Genomic DNA, 22,258 nt, shown 5'->3' on the forward strand with positions numbered 1-22,258 from the left:
AGCCAGTAAATGGTTCTCAAATGTTAGATTTCATTGTGCTAATTTAGGATCACAGGTAAGAATTTACCTTCATTTCCCCAAACTGATAGAAATCTGAAGCCGATGTCCCTTCTAATATAAATGTGCCCCGTTTTTTTTTTTGTTTTTTTTTTTTTTTTGCATCCTGGCCTTCTCAGTTTACCTCCAAACCCGTGCAGGCGTCTCCCTTTGCATCGTGCAGCCCGCCTCATTAATTTGGGGATCTGTTCTTCTTTTCTGTCCCCAACACCAGAGAAGGAGGGCGGAATGTTTCTGATCTGCAGCTCCCCAAGAACCACCGAGGGGCCAAGGTGCCACAGGTCAGCCGATCACAAGACAAACCCATAAAAAGTCCATTAAGCACTGTTGGCCGAGAGCCGGGTTGTCATCTGCTTGATGGGTGCTGCAAACAGAGCAGCACTTTGGTCTCAGGCCTCCAGCGCACACACACACACTCACACACACTCCAAGTTATATCATCTTCACTGTTTTCAACAGGATCTGCATTCACGAGCCTGATCGTGTTTCCTAAACTTTGCTGGTGTACATGATTGTATGGAAATTCAAACGTGTGCCGAAAAATACGCGCATCTTTGCAGAAATGTTGGTCAAACAGTTTATGTGGAAGGGAAAAAAATCATCCTAACAAGTCAAGAAACTTATTTACTGTTGCAGGATTTAAATACGTTTATAAATTATCTGTTTCTTAATCCGGTTTTGAAAGTGTCAAATTCTGCTGGATTTATGAACTTTGCAGATATAAACCGCAAAAAAAGTCTAATGTGTTTTTTTGACGCAAGTAAAAAAGTGTTAAGTTGTCTGATTCCACGAGTTCAACATGTTATTGATTGTAACGTGACGAAATGTCTCAGATTAAATTGATACGTCTTTTTAAAAACCAGACAACACCTTTAATGATTACATATAAATCAGAAATCTGATCGTTGCGTGTGATAAATTTAGTCGTGGATCATATTTGTGTTGGTCTGTGCTTCCATAGCAGCCTAACATTTAGTGAGTTGTGTGTGTGTGTGTGTGTGTGTGTGTGTGTGTGTGTGTGTGTGTGTGTGTGTGTGTGTGTGTGTGTGTGTGTGTGTGTGTGTGTGTGGTGTGTTGATATAAAATGGGCCCTGTTTGGGGACTGATTCTTGGATGAATTGCGCACGCTTTGCGCCATGCGCGCGCTGCGCTGCGTCCAGAAAGCCATCAGATGTGTGAACATCCTGGCTCACTCTCATCCAGCTCTCACTCTTTTTTTTTTCTTTTTTTTTTTTTTTTTTTGCTCTCGGACGCTTTTATAACCAAACTTATCCCGTGCGTCCGCTTTGTTCACTACATCCTACGCGGCGTAGTGTTCAATAAACAGCGGCTTTCGGCTCGTTTACCAAGACAATGCAATAAAAACCGAAAAAAATCGAGAACATGCACTTACCAAAAAGAAAAAAAAATACTAAAAACATGATGCTCTTTTCTTCTGTGTGCAGACTGGACTACTCACTCTTGCCTACGAGCTATGAACTTGGGCCATAAAGATTTACAGCCTAAAAAGGTGGGAAAACTCTATTAAAAATAAAAAGGTGCTCAAATTTAGTTGGGTACACATTCGCCTGCTTCTGTGGTCTCGACTTTAAATACTGATGTGGGGGTAAAAAATGAAATTTTGAATGGTAAAACAGTTTGTTAGTCACTCAGGCCCATATTGACCACACAGTGCTCCCACGCAGCTGTGAGAAAAAAAAACTGAAGGAATTTATTTAGATGCAAACGCTTGTGTGTATTTGTGTTGTTTATGTGTGGTTTTAATGTAAGATTTAAGGGAGTTTTTTTTTTTAAACGAGTCCACCTAAATAACTTCTGGAATGACATTAATCCCCAAAGTCTCTTTTTACTCAGAAATATTTCAGCTTTAATTTGCATTTGTCGTGCCACTGGATTTTCCTCTCCGGCCTGCTTATTTGCAAAGTCTGCCGAATGAAGAAGGAGCCGAATTAAAGTTACTCGTCATAAAAAAAAAAAAAAGAAAGAAAGAAAGAAAAAGAAATCCAGTTGAGTCTGTCCATGTAGGCTCCAGTCGTGCGTTTTGCTCTTTTCCCTTCTCTCTAAAAGTGCCTGCTTGGCAAGGCTGAAACATTCAACTTGACCTTGGCCTCCAGACGCGTCAAACTCGCCTGAGAAAGAGCTCAGCAAAATGTGGACACGTTTTTGGTAACAATATACTCGCATTTGCGTCTGCCCGTCGTTGCGCAAAATGTGGGGGGTAGAGTTATACTAGAAATGATTCCATAGAGCGCATTTTAAATAAATTAAAATTGTGTAAATATCCCTGCGTAATGATTGCGCATACATCCACAACTTAACAACCAGTTCACAAAAAAATAAAAAAAATAAAGTGCGTAAAATGAAGTGTCGTTGAAATCCGCAGACTTCCCTGAAGTGCAAGAAAGTACAACTATTTTAATGCGAAACTAGAAACAAGTGGCATTCGAAAGCTTTTACACATTATCCGCAAAAGGAGCAAACTGGCACACTTCACTACAAACCTGCGTAAAAATACAGATAATATATCACTCTCTTTATTTCTCTGGTTATCTATTACCAGTTTATTAAGAAAACGTTTGTTTTGCAGTAATATAAGTGTTGACATTCAATCCCTATCAAAATACCATATCTTAATATATTCTGAAATTATAAGCCTCTCTGGTCTTATTGGTTTAAAAAAAAACCCCACTGATGTTCAGTATCTCCACTAACACGCAGCCTGATCTGCATTATCTGATGTCTAGACGTTTATCATCTCCTTTGCATATCACGTGCTTGGCCCCGGCCAATAACCTCGCGATCTTTATGTACTCAGGCGTGTTGGTATCGTTACTCTGCCGGAGTCCCTGTCTCTGCTCAGTCGAGGGGATTTTGAAAAAGAGTTGGTCGTCTCAATGTAGGGCATGCTATGACCGCCTCGCTGCTCCTCCACTCGCACTGGATTGACCCGGTGATGTTTCTCTACGACAACGGCTTGGATGAAAGAAGCAAGAACATGGAGGGATTTACCGGAGGCAATTTTGCTGCAAACCAGTGCAGGAATTTGTTAGCGCATCCAACCTCGCTGGCTCCCAGCACCACCTACACAGCGAGCGAGGTGCCAGTGTCTGGCATGGGGGAGCCTGGCAAACAGTGCAGCCCCTGTTCTGCCACGCAGAGCTCGCCCAACGCATCTCTGCCCTACGGATACTTTGGCAGCAGCTATTACCCGTGCAGGATGTCACACAGCGGCGTCAAGGCGTGCGCGCAGCCCTCCGCCTATGGCGACAAATACGTGGACTCGTCGGTCTCCGGTGAGGAGTTCTCCACCAGGGCGAAAGAATTTGCGTTCTATCAGGGTTATTCCTCGGGCCCGTACCAGCCCAGCTACCTGGACGTCCCCGTCGTACCTGCGCTCAGCGCTCCATCTGAGCCCAGGCACGAGTCGCTGCTGCCCATGGAGCCTTACCAGCCGTGGACCATCACCAACGGGTGGAGCGGTCAGGTTTACTGCACCAAGGAGCAACCACAGTCAAACCCCCTGTGGAAATCCTCGCTACAAGGTACTGTGGGTGTTTTTAATCCCTCCTAAAAAAATTAAAAAAATTGTGCAGTAATCCCTGCAAGAACACGTGCATGCAAAGCGAGAGTGAAATATTTGGGAAAAGCACATTTAATATGTGATTTTAATTCTTCCTTTTGCTATGTTGTCCAGTCAGGTATAAATCTAACTCTGCATTTCTGTCTACAGACTCTATTTCTGGTGGAGACAGCTCGATGCGCCGTGGGAGGAAAAAACGTGTGCCATACACTAAGGTGCAGCTGAAAGAACTGGAGAGAGAGTATGCCACCAATAAATTCATCACCAAGGACAAAAGGAGAAGGATTTCCGCGCAGACGAACCTGACAGAGAGACAAGTGACAATCTGGTTCCAGAACCGGCGCGTAAAGGAGAAAAAAGTCGTCAATAAATTCAAGAGCTCCAGTTAGCTCTGGAGACACTGTAACAGGAAGTGAAAGGCGGACACGGATGCCCTTCTCATCCAGAAACTCTGCTCTAATTTATTACCTTATGAACTATTTGGTTGCCATCAGAGCGGCTGTTTTTTGATCCTCACATTTCCCTCCTCACTTTTTTTTTTTTTAATTGGAACCAGTCGATGGGGCCTGTTTGACAGAAGATCGGAAATGGTTTGGATCATGCTGATCGTTAAGGTTCTCTGCGTGGGACGCAATCATTTCCACTGAACAATGAGATATTCAGCCTGTAAACACGAGATCCTCCGACCTGTGTTTGTTTTTTAATCTAACGAAGCCAAAAGAGAAACGAAGGATTCGTTTTTCGAGTTGATAGCACTGTAAACACAAAGGTATCCTCTCCGTGGTTACTGTAGCACAAAAAAAAATCAAGTTAGAAAAAAAAAATCACAATTAAATTAATTGTTTCATCACAACAATTTCAATTTCTGAAAAAAAACTAAATGGCTGAGTTTGAAATCTTGAAGTTTAAAATTTTAACCATTTCAACATAAAAACAGCTTTTATAACTTCATATTATGAAACAGAAATCTCTGAGATTACTTCAACATTTTGATGCACACTTTTCCACATGATTTCCTTCTGAATACAGGGTTTTGATATTTGTTCTCGCTCAGAATAACTTTGCCTGCCAGCCTTTTACAATTTCTGCCTCTCACTGAAGAAAGATTTCACAGAATAATGCCGAAGCTTATATTTAAACTTGTAAATACTACGACTGCAATTATCTATCCTCCAGTTTTTGACTGCAAATAGCCAAAGTTTTTTTCCATAAATAAATCTTTGAGAGACGCAGTGTGAGCTTCTTTTTATTTTTTTTTCATTCCTCATTTTTTTTGTTCGAAATTCTACAAAAATGCTCGATCGATCCGAAAACAGACTAAATATCAGCCTCAGTGGGAAATGTCTGCTAAACTTGCAACTTCTCGATATTTTATGGTGAAAATGGTGTTTGTGGTCATGTGGGCCTGCAGAGGAGAGCGGCAGCCTGCAGCCGGCAGGAGTGTGTCGCCATCTAGTGGCGAGACTCTGGTAGTACAGCACCTCTTTAAAAGTTTCGTGTGTGAGAGAAAGAACCTCCGTTATGTGCTTTTTGTTTACTTTGGAAAGTACAAGTCTTGATTAATGCTAAATTGTGAAGTCATTAACAGCTGTTTTCTTCTTCTCTCTTTGTTTCTGTTTTGAGCTTTCATTTCAAATCTCATAATCTAAATTAACTTAAAAGCGAATGCAACTGTAAAAAACGTTTTCATTTCAAGTGATTATTAAAATGTATATATAATTATTTCTAAATAATAACTAAGGCTAATTTATTCTAAAATAAATGAACACTGAATCAGAACCCTAAAATTTGTCCAAAATTATAATTATTTGTTGCGTAATTTTCAAAACTCGGCGCTTGAAAATGTAATACTTTTTCAGATTAGATCAGTTTAAGATAAAGATGTACTACTTTGTTTTGTCTTGTAAATTTAAGATCAAAATCAAACATTAAAACAGTAAAATGTTTCCAAGCAAACGTGCGCAATCATGGAACTGCGTGTTGACTTTTACGCACAGATTTTCGGCTCATGATTGGTTACACTTCAAGTAATCAAAGTTGAATTAAGCTTAACCAACTCAGCTATTTGTACCGGGAAATATAATTTCGTGCCCCTCACTTAAAAAAAAAAATTCTGTCTTGAAGCAGATAAATCATGTAATGGTGCTCCAGGCCAAAAAGAAGGGGTGCCAGGGTAAAAATAACCGTGTCCGCTCCTCGCTCTGCCCCGCGCTGAGTATGAAGGATGAAGCAGGGCCATTAAAGAGGGGCATATTTTTACAGTAACCAGGCAGCACCCTCTGGTGAGCGTCACCCTCTCAGCTCGGGCACAATGTTAAAGTCACCAAACAAACAGACGCAGACAAGTTTATCGTCTCGCTCAAGGCCAGGCTGCTTTGGATAGAGTGGCCTTCTCCATGGTGTCATTCGGGGGGCGTCAAATGGTTTATCAAGTGTTTCAGCTGCTTTCAGCGGGCTTGTTCGGGCTCCAGATGGGAGGGTTTTCTGGAGTAAATATTATTTAATCTTGAGGTGAAGTCAGAAAACCTGACTGTGTGTGAGATCCTCTGCAGATATGGGGTCCTCTCATGTCGATCTGTGTTATTGCTCCACCTAACAGTCACATTGAAAACTGCATCTTTACCCTCAAAATCCATCCTGCACGCTGCTGCTGGCCTGAGGAGCACAGAGGCATCATCTTGAAAACATAAACTTTTCATAAAAATCCACTCCAGGGAGACAGCATTTCTTCTGTTGTTAGTTTAATGCAAATAGAGGAATTGAAAAATGCACAATAACTTCATAAAAGTCTCAACGCAGCAACAAAAGCCCTCAAATTAAGATGAATACAGTAATAGAAATATCAAACAAATATATCTATAAATATTTTATATGTATTCATGACACTTTGCAATGTTTTGTGTTGTTTAAATTGCAAATGAACTTCACGCAAGAATAAAGTGTTTATTGCAAGTGGGGATATTAAATATCAGAGTACACCCACAAATACAAGCACATGCAAACAATTAATGCAGAGTATTTGAAAAAGAACATATTTTAACGAGAAAGATGCCAATTTACTGTTTCATCTTTTTAATATAAAAGTGTTAGATTTTTTTTTTTTGTCCACCTGCAAACTCCTCATTTCCATACACAAAAACTTGTTTTCCTGCAAAGTTGTGATCCAATAAAGCTGCTTCAGCGCGCAAACACAACAGAGGCGCACGCCCAAAAATCACACTTCAAGTGAAGACATTCTCTGTTCTACTCCATTAAACTGAGCTCACTGTTTCTGCTTTTATGACACACTCGACTCTGGATAAATCAGAGAATCGGTGATTTTTTTTTTTTTTAAGGCTTCTCGTTAGGTGATTTTTTTACAGCGTGCAGCGTCAGCTGTGACCCCCCCACCTCCTAAAAAGTGCCCAGTTTCCGCCTCGGCCCCCCAGATGTTGTCAGACTCCTCCATCTATTACTGCTTGTCTCTGCAGCCTGATCGCAGAAGATGGCTTTCCATAAGTTTGTGTGTTTTGCAGTTATTATTTCGGCGCATGAAAACGATCAGAAAAAGAAGAATCGTCAAGACATTTTTTTTTGGTTCTTATTCATTAAATAACTTTGAGATTTTTTTCAAAATTCTGAAAAGTTTGTTTTTCTTTTTAACGATTACTTGAAGTCGCACACAACGCACAAAATTCACATTATTTAACAAGTGTGCAAAACACTGCATCGAAAAAAAGTATTTTAAACATTTAAACTATTTGAAATGTAATTTAAAAACAGCAATATATTGAATATATCTATTTTTGCTTTGAAACAATAGATGTGTCACAGATCTGAAGAAAAACCAACAATCACTCCATCATCTCTCTGTTGTTCTGGGTTTACTTCGCACATTTCGGGGGATTTTTGCAGAAACATTAGAAAGGGCTCCGTTGTGGAACAAACCCCAGGAGCCAGGAAAAGCAGGAGCTGCAGGCCACTTTTTCAGGCCGTTAAAAGAAACCACATTCCTCCCAAAGTGTGGGCCCAAATTTCTGGGAAACCCAAGTAAACAGTTTGTATTTTCAAAAACATTCCCCTCACACTGACCAACAGTGAGTGTCACGTTTTTGTGTGTTGTGAAAATATTGATAAGATAAGCTTTCACTTTTTTCTGATATTAATATTCATATTTTAACAAAATATCAATATTAATATTTTAATATCAACATTTGGGGAGCTGTAAAATGTAATCTGATCATCTGCTTTAATGCGTCCTAATTTTTTGAGGCAGTACACCTGATTATTATCCAAGGCGAAATGAATCTACGTGATTTCAAAAAAAGATCTTGACCGTTTTGAGTCCAGAAAAAAAAAATGCCCATGCAGCTTGCGACTAATAACGTGGCTCACTCCTCCTATAGCAGACGTGCACCCGGTGGCCCGCGGACCACATGCGGCCTCCATCTACTTTCTTTGTAGCCCAATTTAGAAAAACGTCCATACTGTATTATTGTTGGGCTACAGGAGGGGAGGAAACTTTTTCATAATATTTCGACTTGATATCCAATGAAATGAAACCAGTGAGAAAAAAAAAGATTGAAATAACTATAAATTTACATATCCTGTCACTCCCACCCTAGAGTGAGTATAAAATTGCTGTGGCTCACCCAATCATCAAAATGTCCTATTTATTTCAAACAAAGTAAATATCTGGACTTCATAAGCATTTAATTTACTTTTGTGGGTACAACTACAGAAAAAAAAGTTACTTGTGACAAACTGCTGATCTCCTGCTGTATTCCTCCTGCTGCCTATGTCAAGATTACACACACAAAAAAATGCACATATCACCATTTTCTTCGATTAAAGAATAGCACTTTCACAGTTATAACCCACACAATGGGTGAAGGTCACTCCCTTGAAGCCAAGCAGCCAAGCACTTGGCCAGAGTGAAATATTACAGTCTCCTAATGCTTCCCTGCAGATGACAAATTCCCAGGCTTTGATGTGCAAAACGTGAATTTCGACTAAATTCCAAAATTGGCTGCATAACAGGATTAGTGATATGTGACACATGTGTCCACTTACACTCAACAGTGATGACAAATGAAAATGGATTGGAGTGTGGGAAATAGCCCGTGTCCAAAGGTTTATATATTGGGCGTTGCAAAGAGAGAGCAGGCGATGCAAAGACCGGAGCCCCTCCGGCAAATGCTTCTATTTTTCATAGCTCGTGAACAGCTTATATGCGTCTACATTAATGCCTGTTTCACCAAGAAACCATCAGCGGATTAACCTTATATGAACTTCTTCAACAGTGCCCCTGACCTTCTTCTAATTTTACACAGACACTTTATTTAAGTATGCAAGGAATCCAGCTGAACGCGTCATTGCGCACAAGTTTACCCGTTCAAAACAGACATGCGTGCACTTTTTTTTTTCTTTTTTTGCATAAAAAAAAAACAGATAAATTCTCATGCATGTGGTCATATATGTAAGGATAATGCAAGAGTCTAGACCTGGGATGGTTCAGTGAGCCTCAAAATGCCGATGGAGACAAACGCACAGTAACAATGAGAAGGGGATAAACAAGCCTCACTTTACAATCTATTGTCTTTTTGTTCCTGGGTACGAACCTGGACTGGTGCCTGACAAAAGTGCAGTATGACTCACACTGCTCCACCACTTGTGCACTAGATTGGTCTATATATAACCTGGTAACTATATTAAATCTTCATGGTCACACGGCGGATTCATAACCTTTCTGTGGCAGCGCAATTAAAATAATTCTAAGTAAAAGCGAGACTTAATTAATCCCGAATATCTCGCAAAAAAAAACTGCGCATGTGTGTTGTGGTAAAGCCTCAAGTTCGAAAATGGATCTGCTATGGTTGTCATCTGTGCCACAAAGTCTGAAAAGCAAAGTCTGCATCATGCTGTTGCCTTCATGGTGGAAAAAAAAAAGCGATCTTCATCTTTAAAAGCGATCAGATGTGTCCTCGGAGGTTAAGGTGAGGGTTAAGTTGAGGGTTAGGTTTAAAAACTTATCAGCATAAATTCCAGGTTAAGCAGCTTGGCGTGAAATTAAATACACTTCCCAGCCTTTTCCCACCGTGTAATATGATAATTTTAACAACAACAGTTACAGGCACGGACAGAAATAAAGATCCCGAGAGAAAAATCCACAGTCAAAGCTTGATCCGGCTCCTTCAATAACTCTCAAAATCTTCCTGAGCAAAAAGTTCCCTTTCAGTATTTATCCACACAGGCAAAGGTCTACTTTATAAACTCTTTGACTCTCTTGTAGTCTACACGTCGAGACGTAGGCTATCTGTCATTTTGTGCCAGTGGTCACATGGCTTTGGCCCTCAGGAATGGATAGAGATGGATCCCCACGTCAGCTTGTACGTCTAAGGATTTCTGCTCCACCAGTCTGCCTCAAAGTGACTGGAGCGCAGCGTCGCGGAGGAACTATGCGCGGATTATTATAGCAGGTTCTCACAGCAGAATATGGATTTTGATGAGCGGATTTCTGGCTCCAATATGTATTTACCGAGCTGCACTTACTACGTCTCCGGAGCGGACTTCCCGGGTCTCCCTCATTATTTAACCCAGAGCCAGTCCTCTTGCCCCATGACCTACTCCTACCAGTCCTCAGCGCTGCCACAGGTCCCGTCCGTCAGAGATGTGGCTTTCAGAGACTATGGCATTGATACTTCAAGTAAATGGCACCACAGCAGGGGGAGCCTATCGCATTGCTACGCTGAGGACATCGTGCACAGGGACAGCTGGACGAGCCCGGCCTCTCGGGGAGGGGAGATCCTGGTGAAAAGCGGCTCCGGCGCCAGCCACCCGGGCTCCTCCAACCCGGCGCCGGGCTTCTACGGCAGCGTCGGCAGGAACGGCGTCCTGCCGCAGGCGTTCGACCAGTTCTTCGACACGGCCTACGGGAGCGCGGAGACCGGCGGCGCGGCGACGCACGCGGCGCAGGCGGCGGCGGCGGCGGCGGCGGACACGGACAGACACGCCAGGGCGAGCCCCGCTCCCGCGCACCCGGGCTCGGACACGGCGGAGAGCTGCAGCCCCAAGTCCTCCTCCGGACACAGCGAGGAGAAGCAGAGCAAGAGCAGCAGTGAGTCGACCTGCTTCACGCACGCAGAAACAAACCCAACGCGGTGCTCTTAAAAGCCTTTTATATGCACTTTTATAAGCACGTAAGGTTTATGGAGGGCCTGCAGATTTACCCTATAACAAAACTATGTTATAAACTACAAGATCACGTGCTTGGGATTGAAATTGGCCGTGAAGACTTTGGCGTTAAGCTTGTCTTGAAGATTTCAAACAAGATCTCCACGTTTACCTCCATATGTCCGCCTGTAAAATGAGCCTGTAAAAAACAACTCTCATGCTAGATTGTTTATTTTTTACCTAAATGTCAGTAAAACAACAATGTAAACATTTCCAGCGAAGTCTGCCACATTTGTGTGTGTGTGTGTAGGCTGAGGGGATTTCTGAAGCACGTCTCATGTGTTTAGTTTTTCATTTAGGATTTGATTTATTCGTGCTGGGCAAAGGATAGCTCAGTAAGCATTTCCCCCTGACTTTGGACAAGATTTGAGTTTTAACTCAGCTTCCTAAGACAAATATTTACACATTCACTGGATTTGCGAGGATTTAATCCAACAACTGTTTTTCCGTGACGGAATTTGCTTCACTAAGACTAAAACAACATCTCTTATACCCCGGGTGAAATAAAAAACGCACCCTAAAAGCGTATCAGATACATGATCCCCCATGTTTGGGTCAGGCCCATGCCCAAACTCCTAAAACCCAAGTATGGTTTTACATATTTCTTTTTTTAACCAAGTTTTCACAACTTCCGACACACAATCCCTCGTGCCCAACATGTTCCACTATCAAGCTTTGTTTACAAACGCCGGTGCTGCAGGGCCCGAGACGAGAGGAGAGGGAGACACTTGAACTCCAGAGACCACCACCACTGAGTCAAAGTGACAAATGATTCCACACTGACTGTATGTGATATCTGACAACGTGAACTTTGAATCTGTCTTTTTTTTTTATTTCATTGTGTTACAGATGGCCAGAGGACGCGCAAGAAGAGATGTCCATACTCCAAGTATCAGATCAGAGAACTGGAGAGGGAATTCTTTTTCAGCGTTTACATCAACAAGGAGAAGCGTCTGCAGCTCTCACGGATGCTCAATCTGACAGATCGCCAGGTCAAAATTTGGTTTCAAAACAGGAGGATGAAGGAGAAGAAACTGAACAGAGACCGTTTACAGTACTACACCACGAACCCCCTCCTATAAAAAAAAAAAAAAAAAAAAAAAAAAACTGAACAAAGACTGCAGCCACGCACCCAACTCATTGACACACATCTATACCATTAGCATTACCTGGAGATATGATCAGGTTTTAATGTGCCAAACTATTATTATTATTATTATTATTATTATTATTATTATTATTATTATTATTATTCTACTTGACAGCTATTTTCCACATTTTGAAATGAGTTGTGTGTATGTTGTGTTTACGCAGAAAACCAGATGTGTCTTTGAATTTTCTTGACGTTATTTAATAACACACAGTAACGTGTGTATTTCCTTCTCAAAGGAAAAAAAGCACCACGATTTTTCCCCACGAAATTAAAATTTGCTTCCCAGTTTTGCGCACTTACACGTTTTTCTTGTATTTTTTCATTAAAAAAAAGTCCAACTTCTTTTGACACTTTATTTCCCCACTTTACGCACGCACATGCATCTTTTCAGAAAGACATTTTTAACACGAAACGTACAAGAGGACATTTATTTTCATTCGTCTAAGCCTTGGTCAATACGCAAATACAAATTTGGTGGAAATCTTTTTTGCGTATTTTTGGAGTCTCATCGTGACGCAGCCGCTTCGAATAATACCGGTCAGAATTAAACGAGTTAAGGTATAATCCCACACAGAGACAGTTTGCTCGTCTCCTGCATTTAAATATAAGACTATGTGATATTTAACATCTTTGTCTCATTCTCAACACAAGCGCTTTGTTGAGCTCTTCGCCGTAAAGTTGGATTATTCCCCAACTTCATCCAAAAGGGCAAACCGCTGGTAAAAGGACAAAATCCCCAAATGAAACATAATCCCATATTCTGTTTTATATGCCAGCACGTGGATTGTATCAGATGCGTGAGATCTGTGTCTGATGCTTTTTTATTCCTTAATGGCTGGAAATAGGATCTGCTGAAGCTATTTTTTGATATCCATTACAAAGGGTTGATTCATTTCTTTGGGGGGTGGGGTGTCCACTGGCTGTGTTTTTTAAAAACCTACCACGACTGTTGGAGCCCACTGAAGCAGTTTTGACACACGTTTCACATCCAACAAACACATCTTCTCAAAATCAAGAGTAAGCTGAATCTTGATCCATCAAGCATTGGCACTGAGATGAATAAAAATAAATGCAGAGCCTTCCATCATTCATGCAGCCACAACAAACTCCTCATTCATTTATTATCTGAAGGGTTTAAATACAAAAAAAGAAAATAAATAAAATTGTTTATGAACAAGCAATAAAGTCACTTTATGAATAAGTGTGTTAATTTGCAAATGAAGGAAATGGCACATTTAAAAAAAAATGCAAACGTTGGTTTCAGGTGGCTTTGTGTCACTGTCCACCATCAGGCTCTTGAGAAGAGCTTGAATGGCCTGTCATAAGCTAATAGGGGTCCTTGTGCCTTCCTTATACTGTGCATCCTGTGAGGCTCCCAGGAATTCCGCTTTGATTGCAGCACATCCTCCCAGTTGCTCCAGTAACTTGGCCATAAAACGCGGATTCGTCTGGAGCATTTGGAGTGTAGTGCAATAAAGCGTCTGAGACCAAGGTTATTAACTGTGACTAAGGGGCTGCAAAACAACGGCTGGAAGCATTGAAAGTTGTGTTCACGGACCCTTCCTGCGTCATTTCTTTCAGCATCTTACAGTGGCAGGAATATTCGGCCCGTGTTGTGCTGCGGCGTCCGCGGCCACTGGGTGGCGCTCCTCAGATCAATGTCATTGCCGTGAATTGAGATATAACAGAAGTTTGACTCGCCGTTCAGCTGCTTTAAAATACTAAATCACCGTCTCAGGGATTCACTAAGGTAGGCACAGCAATGCTGTCGTGTGCAGGATTTATTTTTGAAAATTTGATTTTAGGAGATTTTTTTTTAATCTCTTAATATCCCTGATCATTTCCATCTGTAAATCACTAATCTGCTGTTTCTCATTGTGCACTATGAAGTAATGAAAGCATGGATGGAAAATAGCCAGAAAAAAAAAAAAAAAACGAGCCAGTAGATGTTTTCTTTGGACATCAGATTTTGTGGTGGATTCTCGGGTTGTAAACTACAGAACTTAAAGGCATGGCGACTGAGAAATAAACCCGAAAGTTTGCATATTTCAAGAATTTTAGTGCCCAATATTTGTTATAATCATCCAACCGTTTGAAAGGTCGGCGATGCATCATTTATGTAGACTAAATCTGATTTACGTGGCTGTGCTGAGAACAACAGAAACATTAAAAATGGAAAGTTGAGTTCATCCGTGTGTGTGACCTTGTGTGTTATTGTGTTTAATCGCTGGTAAATACAGGTGTGAAACATTTCACGAAATCTATTAGAATTTAAATCAAAATCCTTGCGCGTATTTAAAATCAAATCAACCTTCGCTCTGTGATTCATTTTTTATAATGGATTAATGTAGGGGGTGATAATGAAAGGACATCTGACCCACAGCCAACTCTGAAACATGACAGGAAATAATCCGGTGGGGTTAATGGTTATTCTGATTCATTGCTGCTAGACTGCTGCAGGTTTGACGCCATATTAAATGGCTGTACATAAACTGCAGCACTGATTTCTAGACTTTATGGCTCCAGACTTAAAGTGAAGATGGACGTAACCGGTGTTGTATTTTAGAGCAAACCCCACCTTCAGACACGTTTTAGGCTGACCTAAATCTGCAGGCCTGTGTTGGCTGTAAACCTCCAGCCCTGGCCGTATTTAAAGGAGGCCTGTGTTCGTGTATTTCTTCTTTTTAAAAGCTGCTCTGCAGGCCAGTGATTTGCCTTTGCCTCTTTGATTAAAAGCTGCTAATGGAGTTTTTTTTTTTTTTTTTTTTTGCATGTAAGGTGGTGTTGTGTCCAAGATTTTCCTTTATAGGTAGAATTAAAATAAAAACACAATAATTTTGTGTAATAGAAGGTTTTGTGCACCTCTTGCAGGCGAATTGATTTGGATGAATATGAACTCTGTATTTTCACAAAACAAAGGACCCAATGAAAATAAATAAGAGAAATCGTGAAAATAAATACTACAGAAAGATCAATTGTGATGATTTTTTTGTCAAACATATATTTTTTTTTAAATTCAAGTCTCGATATAAGAGTTCAAGTCGATTCGAGACAGTGGGATTTAAGCGCATAGGTGTGTGTTTTCTGAAAATGCGTAATGGAAATCTCACGCGGTACTTTGAGGACATATAGGCAAATTAACAAGTTCTAATGTAATCTAATCAGAAAAGAGCTAACTTCTGTGCAGTCCTGCCAAAATTAGACGATCATTAAGCGAATGTAGCTCCAGGGTATTGTTCAGGCGCAGCGCTTCACTGTGCCTGCGTGTCACCTTTATACTTTGCAATAAAACTTGTCTGGACTCAATCGTGGCTTTTTGCACCCACAATATTCACACCGCAATTAGATAAGCTCGATAGCTCTGAGAGAAGTGACTTTGTATTGGCAGGAGCAGCAATGCGACAAGATGAAATATTGTCGACACCGCTGTTGGACAGTCCATGAGGAATTTTAAAAGTAGAGGCCAATAATAATCATTAGAGCAGCACGAGGAAGGTTAGCAGTCCCTCGGCAAAAGAGTCACTCAGGACATTTTGGATCTTTGATGCGCCCCGAGTTTCTCGGAGGCACCTCCAGAACCCTCCATTTTTACAGTGCTGTAAAACTGGCCATAAAGCTATGCTTTCTACATAATTGTAAAGGACAGCTTTCAACAGCCGTGTTGTCAAATTGGGGTTGTTGTGGTGAACATTTACATATGCGGCGGCGGCGGGCTCGCAGAGGCTGATGGAGGAATATGAAAAAGGGGATGAAAATATTTTCCTGGAGCTCATCTGATGCGCCACTTTCCCTCACACTTTTCTCTTTACTTAGCCTAAAACAAAATATACGGCAGAGTGGAGTAGCCCGGTTGGACTGGGAGGAGTCTGTAGTCTCCTGGTGTTTTAATTGGCTGCAGGCTACAGTGAGAAGCGTGAGTATCAGTAATTATTCAGCAATGTTTTGCACAAGAAATGTCAGCCAGAAAGGGCTATCTTCATCCTCCGTCAAATTATACCACAACGATGACATGCCCCAACAACCAGGCTGGAAATTCATTTTTCGTGGACTCTTTAATCAACGTGAGAACCGACAGCGGTTCTTATTACCAAAGTAACAGCGTGTATCTGCCACCGGCTTCGGAATATTCATATGGACTCTCCGGTGGCGCCTGTTTCCCGGGGATCGGTAAACGCAACGAGCCAACGACCCAGAGCGTGATCCCCTCTTCTGCTCCGTATGTGCAAGGGATGGAAACGTGGCTGGAAACGTCGAGATCGTGCCGGGTGGACCAGCAGAGCGCGCAGCATATGGCTCAGTGTTCGTTCTCGCCGAGCATAAAGGAGGAGAGCGCGTATTGCCTTTATGAGTCTGACAAATGTTCCAAAGGAGCCACGGTAGATGACATATCCTACTCGGCTGCGTCGTGCCCGGTCACCGGCAGCACCGTGCCGGTCCCGGGCTACTTCCGCCTGTCTCAGACATACGCGTCCTCCCGGCTCTACCATGACGTCCAGCCTAACATGAATCACTTCAGTCTGCAGCGACCTGCCCGCCTGGACAGCCAGCCTTCCCAGCCGCCGCCTGCCGCCGCAGAGCCGGAGCGCGCGGAGAGCCACGAGGAGGCGCCGGTGTCCGCGCCCTGCGCCCCGGCGGCCAGGGACGAGGACAGCCGCCTCTCCTCGGAGAGCTCATCCTCCCCCGAGCCCGCCGAGACGTGCGGTGCGGAGTGTCCAGAAAAGCCCGTCAAAGGTGAAGAGCTCGCGGTAGAAAATGTGCCGCGAACCGCACCGACGTGGCATTTTCACGTGTCTATTGTTCTGCATCTGTACAACAATGCATGCGGAAGGCTGGGGCTTTTTTTTTTCTAGGTTATTCCCACTTCTGTGCATGTCTGGTATTTACCGGTTTACCGGACACGAGGCGAAATTGAATGTGATTGAACCAATCAGAGGAGAGGATATGTGCTATTGTGTTGACACGGTTGCTTTTATATAAAGGGTGCGCACCATTTATACCAAATCCAAACAATATGACATTTTAGACAGGATAATAAAAAAAAATGTGCATTCAGAAAAATAACAAATAACTGTTAATAGTAACTGTTTTCATCAGCAAGGCCAATGTAAGGCCAATCCGATCCTGCCTACTTATGTTGTGCGCGACTCTGATTTCACGTGTCCAGCCATCAAAGGCATAGGCCTTGTTACAGGCTACACTTTCAGCAGACTATGCAGCTGTGTTTTATGTCTTAATAAAGATGCAGTTGGCTACAGGCAGCTGTGGTTAACGCAACTTAACGGGGCAAGCGCCACTTTCCGGTAAAATGCTGATTTGCAGTAGTCACTGATGTATTTGATTGTGCGTAAAATATTATTTAAGAAGAAGTAAGACACAAACGCTTTACAATCTGCTGGCTTTTTCGGTCTGGGTGTATAGCTGGTGTGACCTTCAACAAATTCTGCGAATATAATGTTATATTAAAACACTGGATTCATTCAGATTTAATTAATATATGTTTTAGGATTTTATGGTGTTTGGATGTGTTTAGAGTTGACCTTCTAGCAACACGCAAAGCCTGGATGGATGATGTTTACCACACCTGTTGCCTAATGACCTATTCTTTTTTCATTATTTTCAATTTCAGGAGATGGAAAAATGGAAAGTACGGCTAACTGGCTCACAGCTAAGAGTGGTCGGAAGAAGCGCTGCCCCTACACCAAGCACCAGACTCTGGAGCTGGAGAAGGAGTTTCTCTTCAACATGTACTTGACTAGAGAGCGTCGCCTTGAGATCAGCCGCAGTGTGCACCTCACTGACAGGCAAGTCAAAATCTGGTTCCAAAACAGGAGGATGAAACTGAAAAAAATGAGCCGAGAGAACAGGATCCGAGAGCTCTCCAGCAACTTCAGTTTCTCATGAGACTGTCTGTGTTATTGGCGCCCTCCTCCATCCATGGCAAGGACGCCTGTGCAGAGCCCCCCACCCACCCACCCAACTGTGAGAATGTCCATGGAAAATAGGACCCTACTGCTAACTTATTGATTGTTGTTCTTTCGAGAATAATTTGTTTTTCACGTCTGGTTCTTATTTTTTGTTTTTCTTTTTGTCGTGGATTTGTATTTATAAATGGTAACATTTGTAACGTTGATCCATTTCAGATGTTCAGAATGTGACCACAATGTTTCATAGCGTCAGGCTTTGTACATATTGTATATTCAACCTGAGTGAACCATTGGAATTTGCATGCTGGACGAACCCTTGGTAATACTTGTGTTACAGTTCCATGTAGGCCTTCATGTGACAGCTAAAGAACCCAAGAGGTCTCATGAATATTTGCACATTTTTGCTGGTCAAATTAATAAAACCATCCCTGCGACTGCAGACTTCTTATTTCATTCACAGAGACAGACTAAGAGCTGCGTGGTGTTTAAATCCTGCAGCTGGCACAGGTACAGTGCAAATGCCTTTGAGTTTGGACCGGGTGCGCTCCGTGCACAGTAAATATTGTTGCAGTAGTATAGTGGATTATGTCCTTGATAGTTTGGGCCACTAATAGATTTGCGGCCGCTGTGCACTCGAAGCTGCTTTTTTTTTGTCCTTGACATCAGACGTTAATGTAGTGCGCAGAAAATGGTGCAGTGTTTTAATTTGAAGTATTTTAAATTACGAATACATTGTGTCTTGTAGTAAAAACCTAAAGAAAATACTAGTTACACTTTTTCAATGTTAAAATGAATTAATTTAAAGCCTAAAGAATATTATGGCTTATTTGACAAAAAAAAAAACTGAAACGTCTGAGAAATTGTTGCGCATGAAATAGTCATTTATGTTTTTTGCTATATAACTAATGAAAAATGTCTACTCAATGTCTCCTGCGCCTTTATCTCTTTGCTATAATGGTTTCTATCAGATTTTTCCTTTTTTTTTTTTTTTTTTGCACCGATTAACGACATAATTTGCACTCCAAAAAAAACCCTGAAGAGGAGATCGGGCTGTTGAGTGGTTTAGGTAGTCTCATGTTGTTGGGCTATATTATTTCTCCCACAACACGAAACTGCCTTGATTACCTCAGTAAAACTCGTCGCATCATGAAAAGTGAATCACTCTTAATTACTGATTGCATTTATTAATAATTAGACACAGACTCCTTCAAGCACATAAAAATAAGTATTCCAAAAAGTGCCATAACGTTTTATTGACGTGCGTAAAAAGAATGCTTCTGAGATTTTTTTTTTCTTTATTTCTTAAGTAGTTTTTATTTTTTATTATCAGATGAAGTCATAGTACTCTCTGGACCTGATTACATTTATGTTTTTTTTTTGTTTTTTTTTTTTTTTTTGAAGAGATACAATGAGTTCGGGGTGTTTGAGGCGAACTGTAGGCTTTGGGGTGCATGTGGTGCATGTGTGTGATCCCAACAGCAGGAAGTGAGAATGTAGGCTGGGAAATGAAAGGATTAAGACTTGTCCAGGAGGAGAGGGAAGGGCAGACAAGGCCTCGGTTATGATCATTGCAGTCTGCCAGTTGCCTCGAAATGCCGGATGCGTCTGCTTGCGCCAGAGAAAGGACACAAAGGCTGAGCTTTATTGGTGATATTTAGCTTAGACAGCCAGGTTGTAACCTTAAGAAAAACAACCCAATTGCCCGTGATAAAAAGGGACCGTTATATAGCACCCAAATAACCTCACCCCACTTTCCGTTAAGGATTGCCTTCAAAGTGGACCCAGACGGAGCTTTGTGCATCTTGGAATCTGTCCCCAGACATTCAGATTATGTAAAAAGAAGGGGGAAAAAAAAATCCACATTTCAATGACATCTTAGTTACATAAAAGAAGTGAAGGTCTTGAAATATTTGTCACACCAGTAACCAGATTTTCCCAAAGAAAGAGTTTTATAATCAGAGGTCGTTAAATTATTACAAGCTTCTTCTTCTTTTTTTTTTTTATTTTGGAGGATTAATAACCCCATTAGGGTTTTATGTAGATACACTTTTAAAGGGAAGACAGTGTGTGATGATTTCACAAATGGACGCGTTAAAGTAATATTGCCCCTGCCCCCGGTCTCAACTGTGTTCGATTGCACTCACAGAGGATCGTCTGACAAAAATCATAACGTTTATTGCTTATAAAACCAAATATTTCCCAATAAAGGCGCGGGGATTTGCTATTAAAATATGGTGGGGAAAATGGTGGCCATTTAGCTGAGGAGTAGGCTGATTTATTATTTATTGTTCTGTCCCACGGTCACGTGTTTGGGGCGCCCTATCCAGTCTTGGGCAAGGTTCAACTTACTGGACGCATTGAGCGTCTTGCTGGTGAACGAAAGCGGCGCCTTATCATGCAATGAAGACGGCTTTTCCAAACACTGCAGGACAGTAACGCGTTGTTGGGGGTTTTTTTAAGCCTTTGCATGCTTTGCAATGTCGACGTTAGGAACCAGTTATTACGTTGACTCGCGCATTCTTCCCGAGCAGGAAGATATGGCACCGAGGTACTCATCAGCTGCAGGGGTGGAGCAGGCTGTGGTCACTGAATATGGCGGACAGGAGTCTTGCCCTTTGCAGGCGAAATCTTCTATTTTTGGTGGATCATGGAGTACCATCCCTTCCCACCCGCCAAACACGACAGCCCCGACCTATATTCATCACCATTATACAAGCGGGGACAGCGATGGCATGTTTACGCGCTCCTGGGCGTTGGACCCGGTCTCTGCGTCCCTGTGCTTGACGGGATTACCATCGACAGGCATGCATTATGAAATAAAGCCCGAGCCTCTGATTGGGAGTGCTGAATGTACGACTTTGGATACACACACACCTCTTTTGTCTGACATTGAAAACGGAGCGTCCCTGCCGGAGATTCCCTGCGAGAGCTCGTCCGGTAAAGCGACTGAAGAAAACCCAGCAGGAGAGGAGAAGGGGGAGAATGATGCAAGTAGGTTATGAAGTGTTATTTCTTTGTACTCACATTTTGGACTGATTTAGATGGCGTAAACAGCAAGTAATTGCTTGAGCGTGAGGAGAACTGGTTTTAAAATTGCACAATTTGCATTATGGCTTTAGTATAATTATAATGGCGAGGGAGTCCAGAGCCATAATGAAACGTGAACATTCTCCATTGCGAATGATGCAGTGCACTGTGGAAAAAACATGTCTGGTGTGACTAGTTTTCCCTAATGTCCAAATTCCTTAGTGCAGACTAAAATAAATAAATAATATAACAAAGACTTTAAGACAACAGAGTTGCCAGGGTGTGTTATCCTTAAATACCAATGAAGTGAACAAACTACAGTTGTGTTTTAATTTCTATTCTGAGGCCATTAACTCTGCTGTCTCAACATTTTTTGATCCCCTGTCTCCAGATAACCCGTCATCCAACTGGCTTCACGCAAAGCCCACCAGAAAAAAGCGCTGTCCGTACACAAAACACCAAATCCTCGAACTGGAAAAGGAGTTTCTGTTTAACATGTACCTCCCCCGGGACCGTAGATACGAAGTAGCCAGAGTCCTGAATTTGACCGAGAGACAGGTGAAAATCTGGTTTCAGAACCGCAGGATGAAGATGAAGAAAGAAAACAAAGACCGGAGGAGAGACAGTTAACTGGGTTTGGACGGATGGTGGATTAGAGCCTGAGAGAAGGGGGAGGGGGAGGGTGATGGGGGGGTATTCCCTTAATATTCCTAACCTGTTACACATGTTGTTGTAAAGTTAGTGCTGTTAAAACAATGCTGGATGTTTGTTTTTTTTTCTATTCAGCGTGTAATGTTTGTGAGAGGACAAAATGTCTGGTCAGAATATTAGATGTTGTACTTTGCGCACACAGATAGTCCAACTTAGGCCATTTGTTATTTGCATGAAATGATCCTTGACTACCTGAATGTCCTTCTGCTACCTATTTGCATTGTTTAACTTATTGTTTTTGCAACTTTAAATGTTTTCTAACTGTTAGATTTTTGATGCATTTGTGAAAAAAAACCCCATTACGCACACGTTAATACCTCGTGATTCTTAATTTCAAGATAAATAAAGTGTAGTTTGTATAGCCCAAAAAGACAATGATCATGTGGTTTCGGTGTTATTTTTACTTAAGCTATACACCATAAAATGTGTCGCTTTGTGACAAAACAAAATGGTAAGATTGTGTTTTTCAACGTTTTGTTCAGTCTAAAATATTCCAAAATTTGTTTCACTCTGAACTGTGAGTGAAATTAATTGCATTGCAATTATAGGTTTAATTACAGAAAAAAATTCGTAGAAATTTGTAAAGAACATAAA

The 22,258-nt window shown here is 41.7% G+C and overlaps 4 protein-coding genes across 4 annotated transcripts; all 4 read left to right on the forward strand.

Moving 5' to 3' along the window:
* The first annotated feature begins 2,965 nt into the window (after positions 1–2,965).
* hoxa13b (homeobox A13b) lies at positions 2,966–4,026 on the forward strand. Its single transcript, XM_030102569.1, has 2 exons — positions 2,966–3,599; positions 3,788–4,026. Exons 1-2 carry the CDS (start codon positions 2,966–2,968, stop codon positions 4,024–4,026), a joined length of 873 nt encoding a protein of 290 aa, XP_029958429.1.
* Positions 4,027–9,975: 5,949 nt separating this feature from the next.
* Positions 9,976–11,931, forward strand: hoxa11b (homeobox A11b). The gene is given in 4 exon segments (XM_030102565.1): positions 9,976–9,988; positions 9,991–10,086; positions 10,089–10,733; positions 11,699–11,931. Coding segments are annotated over 4 exon segments (987 nt in total).
* Positions 11,932–15,955: 4,024 nt separating this feature from the next.
* On the forward strand, positions 15,956–17,903 carry hoxa10b (homeobox A10b). Its single transcript, XM_030102562.1, has 2 exons — positions 15,956–16,733; positions 17,629–17,903. The coding sequence occupies exons 1-2, from the start codon at positions 15,956–15,958 to the stop codon at positions 17,901–17,903; spliced, it is 1,053 nt and encodes a 350-aa protein (XP_029958422.1).
* A 2,500-nt stretch (positions 17,904–20,403) lies between these two features.
* Positions 20,404–21,583, forward strand: hoxa9b (homeobox A9b). Its single transcript, XM_030102281.1, has 3 exons — positions 20,404–20,921; positions 21,226–21,233; positions 21,345–21,583. Exons 1-3 carry the CDS (start codon positions 20,404–20,406, stop codon positions 21,581–21,583), a joined length of 765 nt encoding a protein of 254 aa, XP_029958141.1.
* Positions 21,584–22,258: the final 675 nt, after the last annotated feature.

Source organism: Salarias fasciatus, chromosome 11 (assembly GCF_902148845.1).
Source record: "Salarias fasciatus chromosome 11, fSalaFa1.1, whole genome shotgun sequence".
NCBI lineage: Eukaryota > Metazoa > Chordata > Actinopteri > Blenniiformes > Blenniidae > Salarias > Salarias fasciatus.